We start from the raw sequence: 14549 nt of genomic DNA, 5'->3' as shown, positions 1-14549 counted from the left end.
GCTGAGTTTTCCAGATTTGCTGGCATATTGAGTGCAGCACTTTCACAGCATCATCTTTCAGGATTTGAAATAGCTCAACTGGAATTCCATCACCTCCACTAGCTTTGTTTGTAGTGATGCTTCCTAAGGCCCACTTGACTTTACATTCCAGGATGTCTGGCTCTAGGTGAGTGATCACACCATCGTGATTATTTTGGTCGTGAAGATCTTTTTCGTATAGTTCTTCTGTGTATTCTTGCCATCTCTTCTTAATATCTTCTGCTTCTGTTAGGTCCATACCATTTCTGTCCTTTATCGAGCCCATCTTTGCATGAAACGTTCCCTTGGTATCTCTAATTTTCTTGAAGAGATCTCTAGTCTTTCCCATTCTGTTGTTTTCCTCTATTTCTTTGCATTGATCGCTGAGGAAGGCTTTCTTATCTCTTCTTGCTATTCTTTGGAACTCTGCATTCAGATGCTTATATCTTTCCTTTTCTCCTTTGCTTTTCGCTTCTCTTCTTTTCACAGCTATTTGCAAGGTCTCCCCAGACAGCCATTTTGCTTTTTTGAATTTCTTTTTCTTGGGGATGGTCTTGATCCCTGTCTCCTATACAATGTCACGGACCTCCGTCCATAGTTCATTGGGTTCTCTGTCTATCAGATCTATTCCCTTAAATCTATTTGTCACCTCCACTGTATAATCATAAGGGATTTGATTTAGGTCATACCTGAATGGTCTAGTGGTTTTCCCCACTTTCTTCAATTTAAGTCTGAATCTGGCAATAAGGAGTTCATGATCTGAGCCACAGTCAGCTCCCAGTCTTGTTTTTGCTGACTGTATAGAGCTTCTCCATCTTTGGCAGCACAGAATATAATCAATCTGATTTCGGTGTTGACCATCTGGGGATGTCCATGTGTAGAGTCTTCTCTTGTGTTGTTGGAAGAGGGTATTTACTATGACCAGTGCGTTCTCTTGGCAAGACTTTATTAGCCTTTGCCCTACTTCATTCTGTACTCCAAGGCCAAATTTGCCTGTTACTCCAGGTGTTTCTTGACTTCCTACTTTTGCATTCCAGTCCCCTATAATGAAAAGGACATCTTTTTTGGGTATTAGTTCTAAAAGGTCTTGTAGATCTTCATAGAACTGTTCAACTTCAGCTTCTTCAGCATTACTGGTTGGGGCATAGGCTTGGATCACTGTGATATTGAATGGTTTGCCTTGGAAATGAACAGAGATCATTCTGTCGTTTTTGAGATTGCATACAAGTACTGCATTTTGGACTCTATTGTTGACCATGATGGCTACTCCATTTCTTCTGAGGGATTCCTGCCCACAGTAGTAGATATAATGGTCATCTGAGTTAAATTCACCCATTCCAGTCCATTTTCATTCGCTGATTCCTAGAATGTCAATGTTCACTCTTGCCATCTCCTGTTTGACCACTTTCCATTTGCCTTGATTCATGGACCTAACATTCCAGGTTCCTATGCAATATTGCTCTTTACAGCATTCGACCTTGCTTCTATCACCATCCTTTCATTCTTTCTGGAGTTATTTCTCCACTGACCTCCTGTAGCATATTGGGCACCTACCGACCTGGGGAGTTCCTCTTTCAGTATCCTACCATTTTGCCTTTTCTTACTGTTCATGGGGTTCTCAAGGCAAGAATACTGAAGTGGTTTGCCATTCCCTTCTCCAGTGGACCACATTCTGTCAGACCTCTCCACCATGACCTGTCCATCTTGGGTGGCCCCACACGTCATGGCCCCACACTAGCCAATCTGATCACATGGACCACAGCCTTGTCTAACTCAATGAAACTAAGTTCACCAGTAGACACTGTGATAATTTAATTAGTGAACTAGAGATTCACTAGATTTCAGAAGAAATCTAGATTGCAGCCTGGAGACATAGAGATGAAAAATCAGAAAGATAGGTTAGGAGACATGGAGGACAGGAAAAGAAGATTCAAATAGGGTAATTGAAGTTCCAGGAGAGAAAGGAGAAAAAAAAATGTGCAGAATCAATATGTGAAAAATAATGACTGAGAATTTTTTAGTGTTGATGAAAATCACTATCATAGAGCTATGGAGACTAAAAAATTCCAAGCAGGATAAATAAAATGCAACAGAATTAAATTGGAGAACACCAAATAAGAAGAGCTTAAAAGCAGCTAGGGAAAAAAGATTGTCTTCAGTGGAACAGTAATTAGGTCAACAACAGAAAACAGTAGAATGGTATCATTAATAAGCTGAAAGAAAAAACTACTTATCTAGAATTATATACCCAGCAAAATTATCTTTCAAAAATGAATTGAAATAAGAAATTTCAAACCAAACAAAAACTAAATTTGCTGTCAGCAAATGGTCATTAAGGGAAAATCTAGAGAATATTTCAATCAGAAAGAAACTGATTTTATATAGCAGCTCTGAAGTTTAAGAAGGAATGAATAAAAATAATTTAAAAAAAATAGATAAATGTGAATGAACACTAACTGTATGAAACAGTAATGGTAATATTTGGGCAACCAGTCCATTCTAAAGGAGATCAGCCCTGGGTGTTACTTGGAAGGAATGATGCTAAAGCTGAAGTTCCAGTACTTTGGCCACCTCATGCGAAGAGTTGACTCATTGGAAAAGACTCTGATGCTGGCCGGGATTGGGGACAGGAGGAGAAGGGGACGCCAGAGGATGAGATGGCTGGATGGCATCACTGACTCGATGGACGTGAGTCTCAGTGAACTCCAGGAGTTGGTGATGGACAGGGAGGCCTGGCGTGCTGCGATTCATGGGGTCGCAAAGAGTCGGACACAACTGAGCGACTGAACTGAACTGAAAGAATAGAATACACGTCAACAATGACATATGGAAGATGAAGATCTTCATATTATCCAAGGATGTGTGTGCTCAGTTGCTCAGTTATGTCTAACTCTTTGCAACCCCATGGACTGTAGCCCACCAGGCTTCACTGTCCATGGGATTCTCCAGGCAAGAATACAGGAGTGGATTGCCATTTCCTTCTCCAGGGGATCTTCCTGACCAGGGATGGAACCTGTGTCTCTGGCATCTATTGCATTGTCAGGTGGATTCTTTACCACTATACCACCTGAGAAGCCCATTATCCATGAATAGGTTGAAGCATTTATTATTTTCAGACTTTGACCACTGAACAGACGAAAAAGCCAGGAAATTGTTAAAAAAAAAAACAAAACATGTTGAATTTTGACATATGACAGAGGTAGCATAGAAGATCACAGGGAGAGGACAGACTATTCAACAAATGAGACTCAAAAAAAATTGGTAATCTGTAAGGAAAAAGTAATGAAAAGGATGCCTACTTTATACTATATAAAGAAATCAACTCCAGATAGATAGGGTTTAAGTACAAATTTTCTTAAACAAGACACAGAAAATGAAAAAATGCAAAACGTACACCATAACTTCTGCTCATCAATAGACATCTTTTAACAAGTGAAAACACAATCTACTAACTGGGAAAAGATACTTATGATATATATACCTGAGAGAAGAGAAATAAAAATATGTTTAAAACATCTACAGATCAATGAAAAAGACAATAAATAAATAGAATAAAGGAGAAAATATAAGAACAGGTATTTTTGAGAGAAAATATATTGCTAAAAAAGAAATAAAATGTTGCTCAAGCTTGCTAGTAACCAGGACTCTCAAGACCACAGTAAAGTATGTTTGAAAGTGAAAGTCGCTCAGTCATCTCCGACTTTTTGTGGCCCCATGGACTGTACAGTCCATGGAATTCTCCAGGCCTTTCCCTTCTCCAAGGGATCTTTCCAACCCAGGGATAGAACCCAGGTCTCCAGCATTGCAAGCAGATTCTTTACCAGCTGAGCTACCAGGGAAGCACAAGAATACTGGAGTGGGTAGCCTATCCCTTCTCCAGGGGATTTTCCCAACCCAGGAAACGAATCAGGGTCTCCTGCATTGCAGGCGGATTCTTCACCAACTGAGCTATCCCGGAAGCCCAAAGTAAATTGGTAAATGTCAAGAAATCTGACAACATCAAGCCTTAGAAAAGATGTGGATTAATGGGATATGTTATACATTGCCACTGGGAGTGTTAACTGGACCAACAACTTTGGGGAACAATTTATCACCATCTTGAAAAATTAGGTATTCACACACATTATATATAAAGCACAATAATTTCAGTTGCCGATATCAAAAAATCCTTTAATATATTGATACTCAGTGACTTTATGAGAATGTTCATAGTAGCACTATTTGTAAAAGCAAAAAAAAAAACCCCTAGAAACAACCAAATTAACAATTAACATGAGAATGAAGGAATAAATTGTGGCATATTCCCACAATGGATGACTACATAAGAATGAAAAATAAGTAATAACATGGATGCTGTAACAACTGCTACTGTAACAATATGGATGAATCTCATAGACACAATGTTTAGTAAAAGAACAGAAATAAATTAACTAGAGCCACACATAAGATAGATGGATATTGTTAATAATGTTGAATCTAAAAACAAACTATACTCCTGGGTATATACTTAAGAGAAATGAGTAATTATTTCCCCCAAATTATATGTGCAAGAATGTTTGTAACAACTTTATTCATAATAGTTAAAACCTGGAAACAAACTAAATGCCCATGAAATAGAAGAAAGGATAAATAATGGTATATTCCTACAAAGAAATAATACATAACATGAAAAAGAACTAATAATTGCTAAGCAAAACATCATGGATAAGTCCCATAGAAACAATCCTTAGTGAATGAAGCCAGATATAAAAGACAATGATCTGGGAGGGAGGAGAGAGGAGGGTTTAGGATGGGGAACGCGGGTATACCTGTGGTGGATTCATTTCGATATTTGGCAAAACTAATACAATATTGTAAAGTTTAAAAATAAAATAAAATTAAAAAAAAAGACAATGATCTGATATAAGTGATTGCATTTATATGAAAATCAATACAGCTAGGCAAAAATAAATCTTTGATAACAGGTTAATTTCTTTTGTTGGGATTAAAAGCCAAGGAGAAGGCATGAGGGGGTTTTCTGGGTTTTAGAAATGTACTATATCTCAGTCTAGTCATTAATTACATAGATATATACATATATGAAAATCCATTGAGCTGAACATTTAAGATCTGTGCTGCTACTGCTGCTGCTATGTCGCTTCAGTCATGTCCGACTCTGTGCGACCCCATAGACAGCAGCCCAGCAGGCTCCCCCGTCCCTGGGATTCTCCAGGCAAGAACACTGGAGTGGGTTGCCATTTCCTTCTCCAAGATCTGTGCACTTTACTATAACGTAATTTATATCTAAATAACTTTAAAAATGCAAGATCCAGAAAATAATATAATATTTTACCCTTTTATAAAATTCAAAAATCAGTGCTACTGAATATAATATTCACGTGTGATAAAATAAGAAAAGAAAGAAAGAAGGAAGCAAGGAAGGGGAGAAAGAATGTGGGGCGGGAGGGACATACATAAAACATAAAATTCAAGATGAAGGTCACCTCCAAGGGGAGCAAGATGGTGATCACCTCCAACTGTTTTTTGGATTTGGTGGTAGTTTTATTAGTGTTTGTTATTTCATCTAAAAGCAATTAATTAGTTTAAAATAAAATCTAGGAGAGGACCAGGAATAAACCAATGATGCGAGTTGGTCATGAACCAAGGGTTATGATTAATCTAAATTTTGATATTTGAGGTCATGTTTATGGCACGAATAAGTACCTGTCCACTGATTATTTACCTGATGACATTTCCTAAATTGGTTAAACTTAGGTTAACGCGTGATCCTTCCCGCAGTCTGTCTCCTTCTGATCCTGAAGATTTCTGCCTTTCACTTCCAGCTAAATCTACCAAGTTAATACTGGACTGTTTGGTGAGGCCTCTGTCTGGGAAAACCTGCAGGAAAGCACCACAAGTAATGCTATTAGAGGGGTAGCAGGTTACATGAGAAGTCAATCTATTTCACATTTACATTCTGAAATATTTTTCTAATTGTATTTCACACTCAAAAAAGATATAATAAAATTTGCAAGTTAAAATGCCATCCTCTTTACGATGACATTTTACAATAACATTCTTAGGTCCAAACATCTCAGTTGCCCCTTCCCTTCTGTAGCGTTATTTCCAGTTATGTATTCAGTTCAGTTCAGTTCAGTCGCTCAGTCGTGTCCGACTCTTTGTGATCCCATGAATTGCAGCACACCAGGCCTCCCTGTCCATCACCAACTCCCGGAGTTCACTCAGACTCACATCCATCTAGTCGATGATGCCATCCAGCCATCTCATTCTGTGTCATCCCCTTCTCCTCCTGCCCCCAATCCCTCCCAGCATCAGAGTCTTTTCCAATGAGTCAACTCTTCGCATGAGGTGGCCAAAGTACTGGAGTTTCAGCTTCAGCATCATTCCTTCCAAAGAAATCCCAGGGCTAATCTCCTTCAGAATGGACTGATTGGATCTCCTTGCAATCCAAGGGACTCTCAAGAGTCTTCTCCAACACCACAGTTCAAAAGCATCAGTTCTTCGGTATTCAGCTTTCCTCACAGTCCAACTCTCACATCCATACATGACCACTGGAAAAACCATAACCTTGACTGGACGGACTTTTGTTGGTAAAGTAATGTCTCTGCTTTTCAATATGCTATCTAGGTTGGTCATAACTATTGTCCTAATATTTCTGTAATCATTAAGTGTGGCATGTGGGATCTTAGTTCTCTGACAGGGATTGAACATGTGCCGCCTTCAGTGGAAGTGCAGAGTCCTAACCACTTCCCACTCAATAAATATTTTAAAGATAATGTGAAATCTGCAAAGTAAGTAACTCTTCAGGATGGTGTAGTCATGTAGCAGAAAGAACGCTACAGGTTCTCTTGCTGTCATGTAACAGTGAGCCAATGATTTAACTTTTCTGAGCTATGATTTAACTTTTCTCAGTTGTAAAATCAGGATGATAGCATATTATTGGGATGTTATGAGGAGAAAGTATAATAGATGTAATGGTTCTAATCATGCCTGGCATACACTGTTAGGTGCTAATATTGCTACTGACATCAATAAACAGAGTATGCTTGTTTATATCCAGTCAATTTTGTCTCCTACCTCTAAAATACCAAATTAAAAAATAGCACAGAAAACCATATATAAAGTCTATGAATGCAACAGTTTATATTCATTGTAAATATAGTACATACAAAGTCTATGAATATAGAGTGAATGTTACATTCATATAAAGTGAATGTTACATTCATATAAAGTGAATGTTACATTCATATAAAGTGAATGTTACATTCATATAAAGTGAATGTTACATTCATATAAAGTCTATCAATGTAACATCTTACCTACATTGTAAAATCAAGTGAATAATAATTAAAAGTTTACTTGTGTGCTTAGTTGCTCAGTTGTGTCCAACTTTTTGCAACTCTATGAACTGTAATCTGCCAGGCTCCTCTGTCCCATGGGATTCTTCAGGCAAGAATACTGGAGTTGGGTAGCCATTCCCTTTTCCAGGGGATCTTCCTGACTCAGGGATAGAACCCAGATCTCCTGCATGGTAGGTGGATTCTTTACCGTCTGAGTCACCAGGGAAGTTTACAGAGTTCTTTAAAATGTAGTATCTTGGGCTTCCCTGGTGGCTCAGTGGTAAAGAGTCTACCTGCCAATGCAGGAGACATGGGTTTAAACCCTGGTGTGGGAAGATCCCACATGTCAGGGGGCAAGTAAGCCCATATGCCTCAACTATAGAGCCTGTTCTCTAGAGCCCATGGTCCACAGCAAGAGAAGCCATCTCAATGAGAAGCCTGTGCACTACAGCTAGAGAGCAGACCCTGCTAACTGCAACCAGAGAAAAGCCTGCATAGCAACGGAGATCCAGCCCAGCCAAAAGTAAAATAAATAAAAATTTTAAAATGTAATATCTAAACTTCCCAACATTCCTATGAGGATAACTATTTGTTTCATTTTACAGAACAAGAAGCTGTGACTCAGGAAAGGTAAGTTATTTACCACAATTTCAGAGCTGGTAAATGGAGTCATACATGGTCTAGTGTTCTTCTACCAATCCTGGCTAGAACAGGACAATCTTCATTTATTACTATTTCATCTATTACTAGTGCTGTGGCTTAGGAGAAGGAGGTGGTAATATTGTAGCTAACTCTCATGCTTACCCAGGCTTTATGATAACCATTTCTGAATCAAATTGTCCATAATTGTAGCTATCATTCCCTACATCATTCCCAACCAAGGAGAATGGAGGAGAAAAGTGTGCTTTAGCTTATCAAAGATTCTAGCTAGTGGAGCATTACATGGATGATGTGGTTTCAAAGGCTTTATCTTGGACTTACAAATTTCAGGAAGACACTTCAGTATCTGGTTGTCCTCTAGCCTCATGGATCTGAAAGCTGACCATCATTATATTGGTGATGCACAGAAGGACTGTTAATAGGAATTCCCCACGACAAACCACAGACTCATTCTCCTATTTCCAAAATTTCATCAAATTGGGGGTCAAAACCTGTTTCTCAAAGTATATAATTTACTTGAGGGAAAACAGCCTTTAGCCCTACGGGCATTTCTGGGACCTTACTAGCGACCCTCTATTGGTAATGGGATCACTTAGGCCAGAGTGGGGCATGGATGTGGGGAGAGGGAGGCAGGAAAAGACAAGTGTCTTACTTTCTCCTGCTTCTGACCCTATAGTCTATGTTTGGAAATAGCTATCTTAATCCATAGATCAAATCTAAAAAACTCCATAATACTCACCAGCCCATAATGCTACTGGGAACACATCCCCTGACGACCTTGGTGGGAAGTGGGGACATTGGCATCCAATTGAATCTTACCTGCTTGAACTGAATGGTGATGACCATGTGAGACCGGCTGCTGCTGGCATTCATGTTGGTCGAAGCTGTGGTCCTTATTTTTGCTCCCTGTTCCATTAGTCTTTCAATCTGGGCATAGTTCTCACAAGGCACTGACTGCAGACCATCCACATAAAAGCCCAGCTGTTGGTCCTCCCTTACTTTTAGCCCTCCGGGTTTCTTGATCCTGGATAGCAAATCTCTTACCTGTGGTAAAACAAGTAATGCAAACTTCAGGAAGGCACAGAGTTTTGTTTACTTCACTGCTATAGCTCCTCGTAGAATATATTACATGCTCAGTAAATATATAGTGGATGAATAAATAAATGTTAAAGTTCTGTAGGTACCAGACAGCCTCATAACTTAGATAAGTAAGAAACAAAGAAATGACAAGTAAGAAAATAGAGAAACCTGTTGTAGTTAGTGAAATCAGAAGCTTTTTTTTTTTTTTTAAGGAATTCAGTTTTATTATTTTCAAGTACCTAGAGCACTTCAGAGCTTCCCTGGTGACTCAGATGGTAAAGAATTAATGCCTGCCAATGCAGGAGACATAGGTTCAGTTCCTGGGTGTGGAAGATCCCCTGGAAATGGCAACCCACTCCAGTACTCTTGCCTGGAGAAACCCATGGACAGAGGAGCCTGGTGGGCTACAGTCCATGGGGTCACACAGAATTGGACATGACTGAGCAGCTAAACAACAAAAACAAGAGCAATTCAACCAGACTGCAAAATCCCTGAGGGTGGGAGTTGACTAGTAAATCCTAACATAGCTCCTGACACATAGTAGGCACCCAGTGAAATGCTTCTGGAGAGAACAGTGTAACTGGAGCTAAGTCAACAAGAAATGTTTAATACATTGCATGTAGGATATTGGGGGAACTGCTTCTGTAGCTTGAAAAAAATTTTAGTTGGTATCTACAGTTGTCTGACTTTAAATGAAAGTGAAACTGTTAGTTGCTCAGTCATGTCTGACTCTTTGTGACCACATGGAGCCTGCCAGACTCCTCTGCCCATGGAATTCTCCAGGCAAGAATACTGGAGTGGGTAGCCATCCCCTTGTCCAGGGAATCTTTCTGACCCAGGGATTGAATCTTGTCTCCTGTGTTACAGGCAGATTCTTTACCATCTGAGCCACTGAGGAAGCCCCAGTGGTGATTTTAAAGCATTTGTGGTTGAAAATATTGTTCTCTTATTAACCTAAATATGCTCCTAGTAATCTTGTTAACTCTTGCAATTGATTAGCAACTCCTTTGTGGAAAACATAAAAATAAATGATCTCTTTCTGAATTGTCACAAATTTTATATCACAAAATAATGAAGTCTTACTTTTCTAAGAACAGTGATAAATGAAACTTAATTAAAAGTTCATAACATTCAAAGTACCTAATGTTCTGCCTAGGTTAAATCAGTTCAGTTCAGTTCAGTTCAGTCGCTCAGTCATGTCCGACTCTTTGTGACCCCATGAATTGCAGCACGCCAGACCTCCCTGTCCATCACCAACTCCCGGAGTTCACTCAGACGCACGTCCATCGAGTCAGTGATGCCATCCAGCCATCTCATCCTCTGTCATCCCCTTCTCCTCCTGCCCCCAATCCCTCCCAGCATCAGAGTCTTTTCCAATGAGTCAACTCTTGCATGAGGTGGCCAAAGTACTGGAGTTTCAGCTTCAGCATCATTCCCTCCAAAGAAATCCCAGGGCTGATCTCCTTCAGAATGGACTGGTTGGTTAAATCATGCTGCCACAACTGCCACCACTCTGAATCTCTACTTCCAAGAAATTTATCTAACCCAAACAGGATTTGCCATAGGCTAACCTAACACAGGAATATAGGTAATTCTTTGGATCTCATTATTATTATTATTATTGGAGATTTGTGTGATGTCACACTTAGTGGCCTCAGGTGAAAGCCCATGTTGCATTTCCCCCCAGAAAGCCACTTCTGCCCGGCCACAGCAGGTTGAGCTATGGGAGCCTGCTACAGCCTGAGCCCCTGCAGAGGGGAGTTGGTGTTATATGATGCAGTGAGGTCTGGGCTGGGAATCTGACCTGGGTTCTTCTGGTCCTGCCTCCAAACTGTGAGAGCTTTGGAGAGTCTCCTACATGGTCAGTTTTTTCCTCATAGGAGGAGGGGAATGGACTAAATGGTTTCTAAGATCACCCCCAGCTCAAATATTCTGTAGCTTTAGGTCCTAGAGTCAAGTCGCTAGGGAACCACTGACAGAAACCACCGGCCTCGGCCAGGCACAATGATAACTACTTGCATGAGCTGTCTCACACCAGGAGGTCCCTTCTGATAAGGAACTTGGTGCTGGCACATAAAACTAACTGGGAGAATTCAAGAGGGGCCAAAAGGAGAGAACAGACACCACCCCATAATATGTCTTACTAACCTCCCAGAATCCTTCATGCTGGAGTCCATCTTAGCTGAGAGATGCTCACGCCACAAGGAAGGACCCTGAGTTAGGCCAAATATGGGCCAAGCAAGATGACTGGCCAGAGACCACCTGGAAACTAACCCCATGACCACAACACCCAAGACTGCCAGCCACGTGGCCGAGCAGTTCTCCTGGATCCCCTTACCCTGCTGCTCTCCTCCCCAGGGCCCCCTTCCCAATAAGGGCTTTAGCTTTGTCCTATGGATAATTCTTTTCTGAGGGCTAGATGAGAACCCACTCTTGGCCCAGAAAAGAGTTCCCCTTCCTATCTGGTTGCTCAGACGGTAAAGCATCTGCCTGCAATGCGGGAGACCCGGGTTCGATTCCTAGGTCGGGAAGATTCCCTGGAGAAGGAAATGGCAATCTACTCCAGCACTCTTGCCTGGAAAATCCCATGGACAGAGGAGCCTGATAGGCTACAGTCCATGGGGTCGCAAAGAATCAGACATGACTGAGTGACTTCACTTTTACTTTCTTTCACTTTCCTGCAACAGAGGCAAGATCACACACAGATTGAATTCAGGCAAGAAAAACTAGGACAGTGGATAGAATAGCCAGAGATAGGAAGACATTGAAATGGTGACAACTTCTGCCTTAGCTAGAAAGCCTTTCCTATAACTTCCACTGAGCGATGTAAATTGTTAAGAAGTGGCATCTAAGGCTAAAGATACGTCTGAATAGGGCTCATTAGAAAAAAAAGCTAAGTAGGTTTAACCAGATAGAATGGAAGTGTGAGGGCCCAGAGATGAGGGCAGTTCCTGGCACTGGACTCTCCAGGTAGTACCTGGAGATTGAGTCAATGATGAGACCTTCCTCACTCACTTCAGCCCCTACGGGACTCTCCTAGCTCTGCCTCTATCTGGCACTCCTTCAAATACAACTTCACTCTGCTGCTAGAGAAATCTTCTAAACCCAAGGCTGATTTTCTTATTTCCTTGTTTAGAATCTTTCGCTGATGCTCCATTGCCTACCAAAGGGCCTTTGCCTTCTGGCAACTGATGTTCAGCTCCCTCTCCTGATGCTTCCCCATTCTCACCTCCCTGCATGCTTCTCACTCTGGTTACCTGGCGCCCTCACTGTTCCCTTAAACGCCATGTGCTTTCATGTGTCCCTGGACTTGCTGGTACTAATCAGCAACCCTCCTCCTGGCTCACCAAACTCATAGCATCTTTCAAGATCCAGTCTAACTCCTCCGTTTACAAACAACACCAACAATCGCAGGTATGTTAGTTGCTCTCTCTTCTATGCCTTTTTAGCATTCATGCAGCATACATGATATATTTTATTACTGTCTGGAGAGGATGTAAAATCTCCCACCAAGCTTCTCCATGGCAGAAATCACATCTTAGGTTTTATTCATCCTCAAAGTCTAGTGTGATGTCTGAAACATTAGAAGTTTCTAATAAACTTCACTTTGACTATTGAAGTACTACTGGAAAAATACCAGACCCCTAGCTGGTGAGACATGAAGAGGTTATAAGCATGTCCATGTCCTTATTTTAGAGATGAGAAAACAAAACCAGAGAGATTATCTTCATTAATAGGTATCAGTAGAGGGCCCACAACGTGATGCCATTTCCCTGCTCCTTCCATCTGAACTTAGTAACAAAATGAAGCTGCCTATTTGGTATGAAATAAAGGAGTCATACTGTCTTCCAGGCCCATCACTTTGAAAGAAATAAAAACTTAATCAGTGACCTTAGCATAACAACCCATTTGAATTTGCCATCAACTTTCAACAATAATAAATGTCTCGTGGAAGCATATGAGAAACAAAATGGGTATTTTCTCTCCTTAATATAAAGAGAAAAACATGGATGGATTTATTCCATCAATGTTTATTTAGCAATGATTAAGCGCAAGACTTTGGATGGTGCTTGGAGTTATATAAGAAATCTTAGGATATGAAACTGCCCTTAAGAAACTTACAATTATAGATACCTTTGTGAATTTATCCATTTAGCAAACCTTGGGGCATCCATTTTAAACCAAATATTATACTAAGTATTGCAAATAGAAAGGTGTAATCCTTTCTTCTAGAAATATAAATATGGAAATAAAATTTTATAGTATAAGGGCAAAGGGAAAGGGTAGAATGAAAAAGGACTTTCTGAATACCTAGTATTTGCTTAACACTACATCTCAATGTGTAGTCTAGTTTACTGTATTTATTTTTAAAAATATCTATTTATTTGGCTGTGCTGGGTCTTGGTTGCAGCTGGGGGATCTTTGACCTTCATTACAGCATGCAGGATTTTTAGTTGCGGCATGTGGGCTCTAGTTCCCTGACCAGGGATCAAACCCTGGCCTCCTGCATTGCCAGTGTGGAGTCTTAGCCACTAGATCACCAGGGAAGTCCCTCGTTGTGTCTTATTTTAAATTCTCTGCTTTATAAATAAGCAATCTGAGCTCTGAGATAAAGTAATTGTCCAAAGTCACAAAGCTAGTAACTGAGAGAGCAGGGGTCTGAAACCATATTCCAACTATGATCAGATTTGCTAAATGGCTGAACAAAATCAAGAGAAAAATATTTTGTGACACATGAAAATTATGTGAAATTCAAGCCTCAGTGTCTATAAACCAAGTTGTATTGGTACACAGCTCACTTACACTTCACTTACACTTCAGCTGTGGCCGTTTTTGCTCTCTGAGGGCACAGTACAGTAGTTGTGATAGAGACTTTAAAAAGGCCCTCAAAGTCTAAAGTACTTTCTGTCTGTACTTTGAAGATAAAGTTTGCCAACCCCTGTACTGAAGCCAACTGCTTTAGGATGTATAGATAAGCTGACATTTGAACTGGACTTGCAGTTCAGTGGTTTCTCTAAGACCAGAGAAACAAGAAGGGTGTTCCAGGCAGAGGAAGGACAGATGTAGGAGAGGACATATTGGGAAAGGAAGGAAGGTTCTATGTGGCTGATGCAAGGAGTGTGTGGAGGTAGAAGGCCATAAGACGAAGTGGAACCCAGCTAAAGTGAGGTAGGTTAGGGCTGGATAGCCGATACCAGGCTAACGGGTGTTGACTTATCTGCAGGATGGATGAGGGGGAGCCCCTGCCATTTTTTAAGCTGCAGAGAATCACTCAGAATTGTCTGTCAGAAAATATAATCGCTATTACCTGTTCGTTGTAAATTTCCAGCATGCTGAATGTAACCTGTATAGGAAAGAGCATAAAGGAAATTAAGATTCTCTTGAAACAGTCACCTTTGGGACAAAAAAAAAAAAGGACTATGGAAACAACATAAATGTACAACAAAGGAA

General features: G+C 40.5%; 1 protein-coding gene across 1 annotated transcript in view; it reads right to left on the bottom strand.

The window, feature by feature from the left end:
- LOC113906205 (kinesin-like protein KIF28P) overlaps nucleotides 1-14549 on the bottom strand; it is an 80726-nt gene that overhangs the window by 44748 nt on the left and 21429 nt on the right. Inside the window, exons 4-6 of the mRNA XM_027564101.1 lie at nucleotides 14407-14442; nucleotides 8838-9062; nucleotides 5741-5895 (exon numbers count right to left, since the gene is read on the bottom strand). Coding sequence (XP_027419902.1) covers nucleotides 5741-5895; nucleotides 8838-9062; nucleotides 14407-14442 — 416 coding nt within the window. The remainder of the gene's footprint in view (nucleotides 1-5740; nucleotides 5896-8837; nucleotides 9063-14406; nucleotides 14443-14549) is intronic.

Source organism: Bos indicus x Bos taurus, chromosome 16 (assembly GCF_003369695.1).
Source record: "Bos indicus x Bos taurus breed Angus x Brahman F1 hybrid chromosome 16, Bos_hybrid_MaternalHap_v2.0, whole genome shotgun sequence".
Lineage (NCBI taxonomy): Eukaryota > Metazoa > Chordata > Mammalia > Artiodactyla > Bovidae > Bos > Bos indicus x Bos taurus.
The sequence above is the reverse complement of the archived record's forward strand: the minus strand, read 5'-3'. Positions and strand labels throughout refer to the sequence as shown.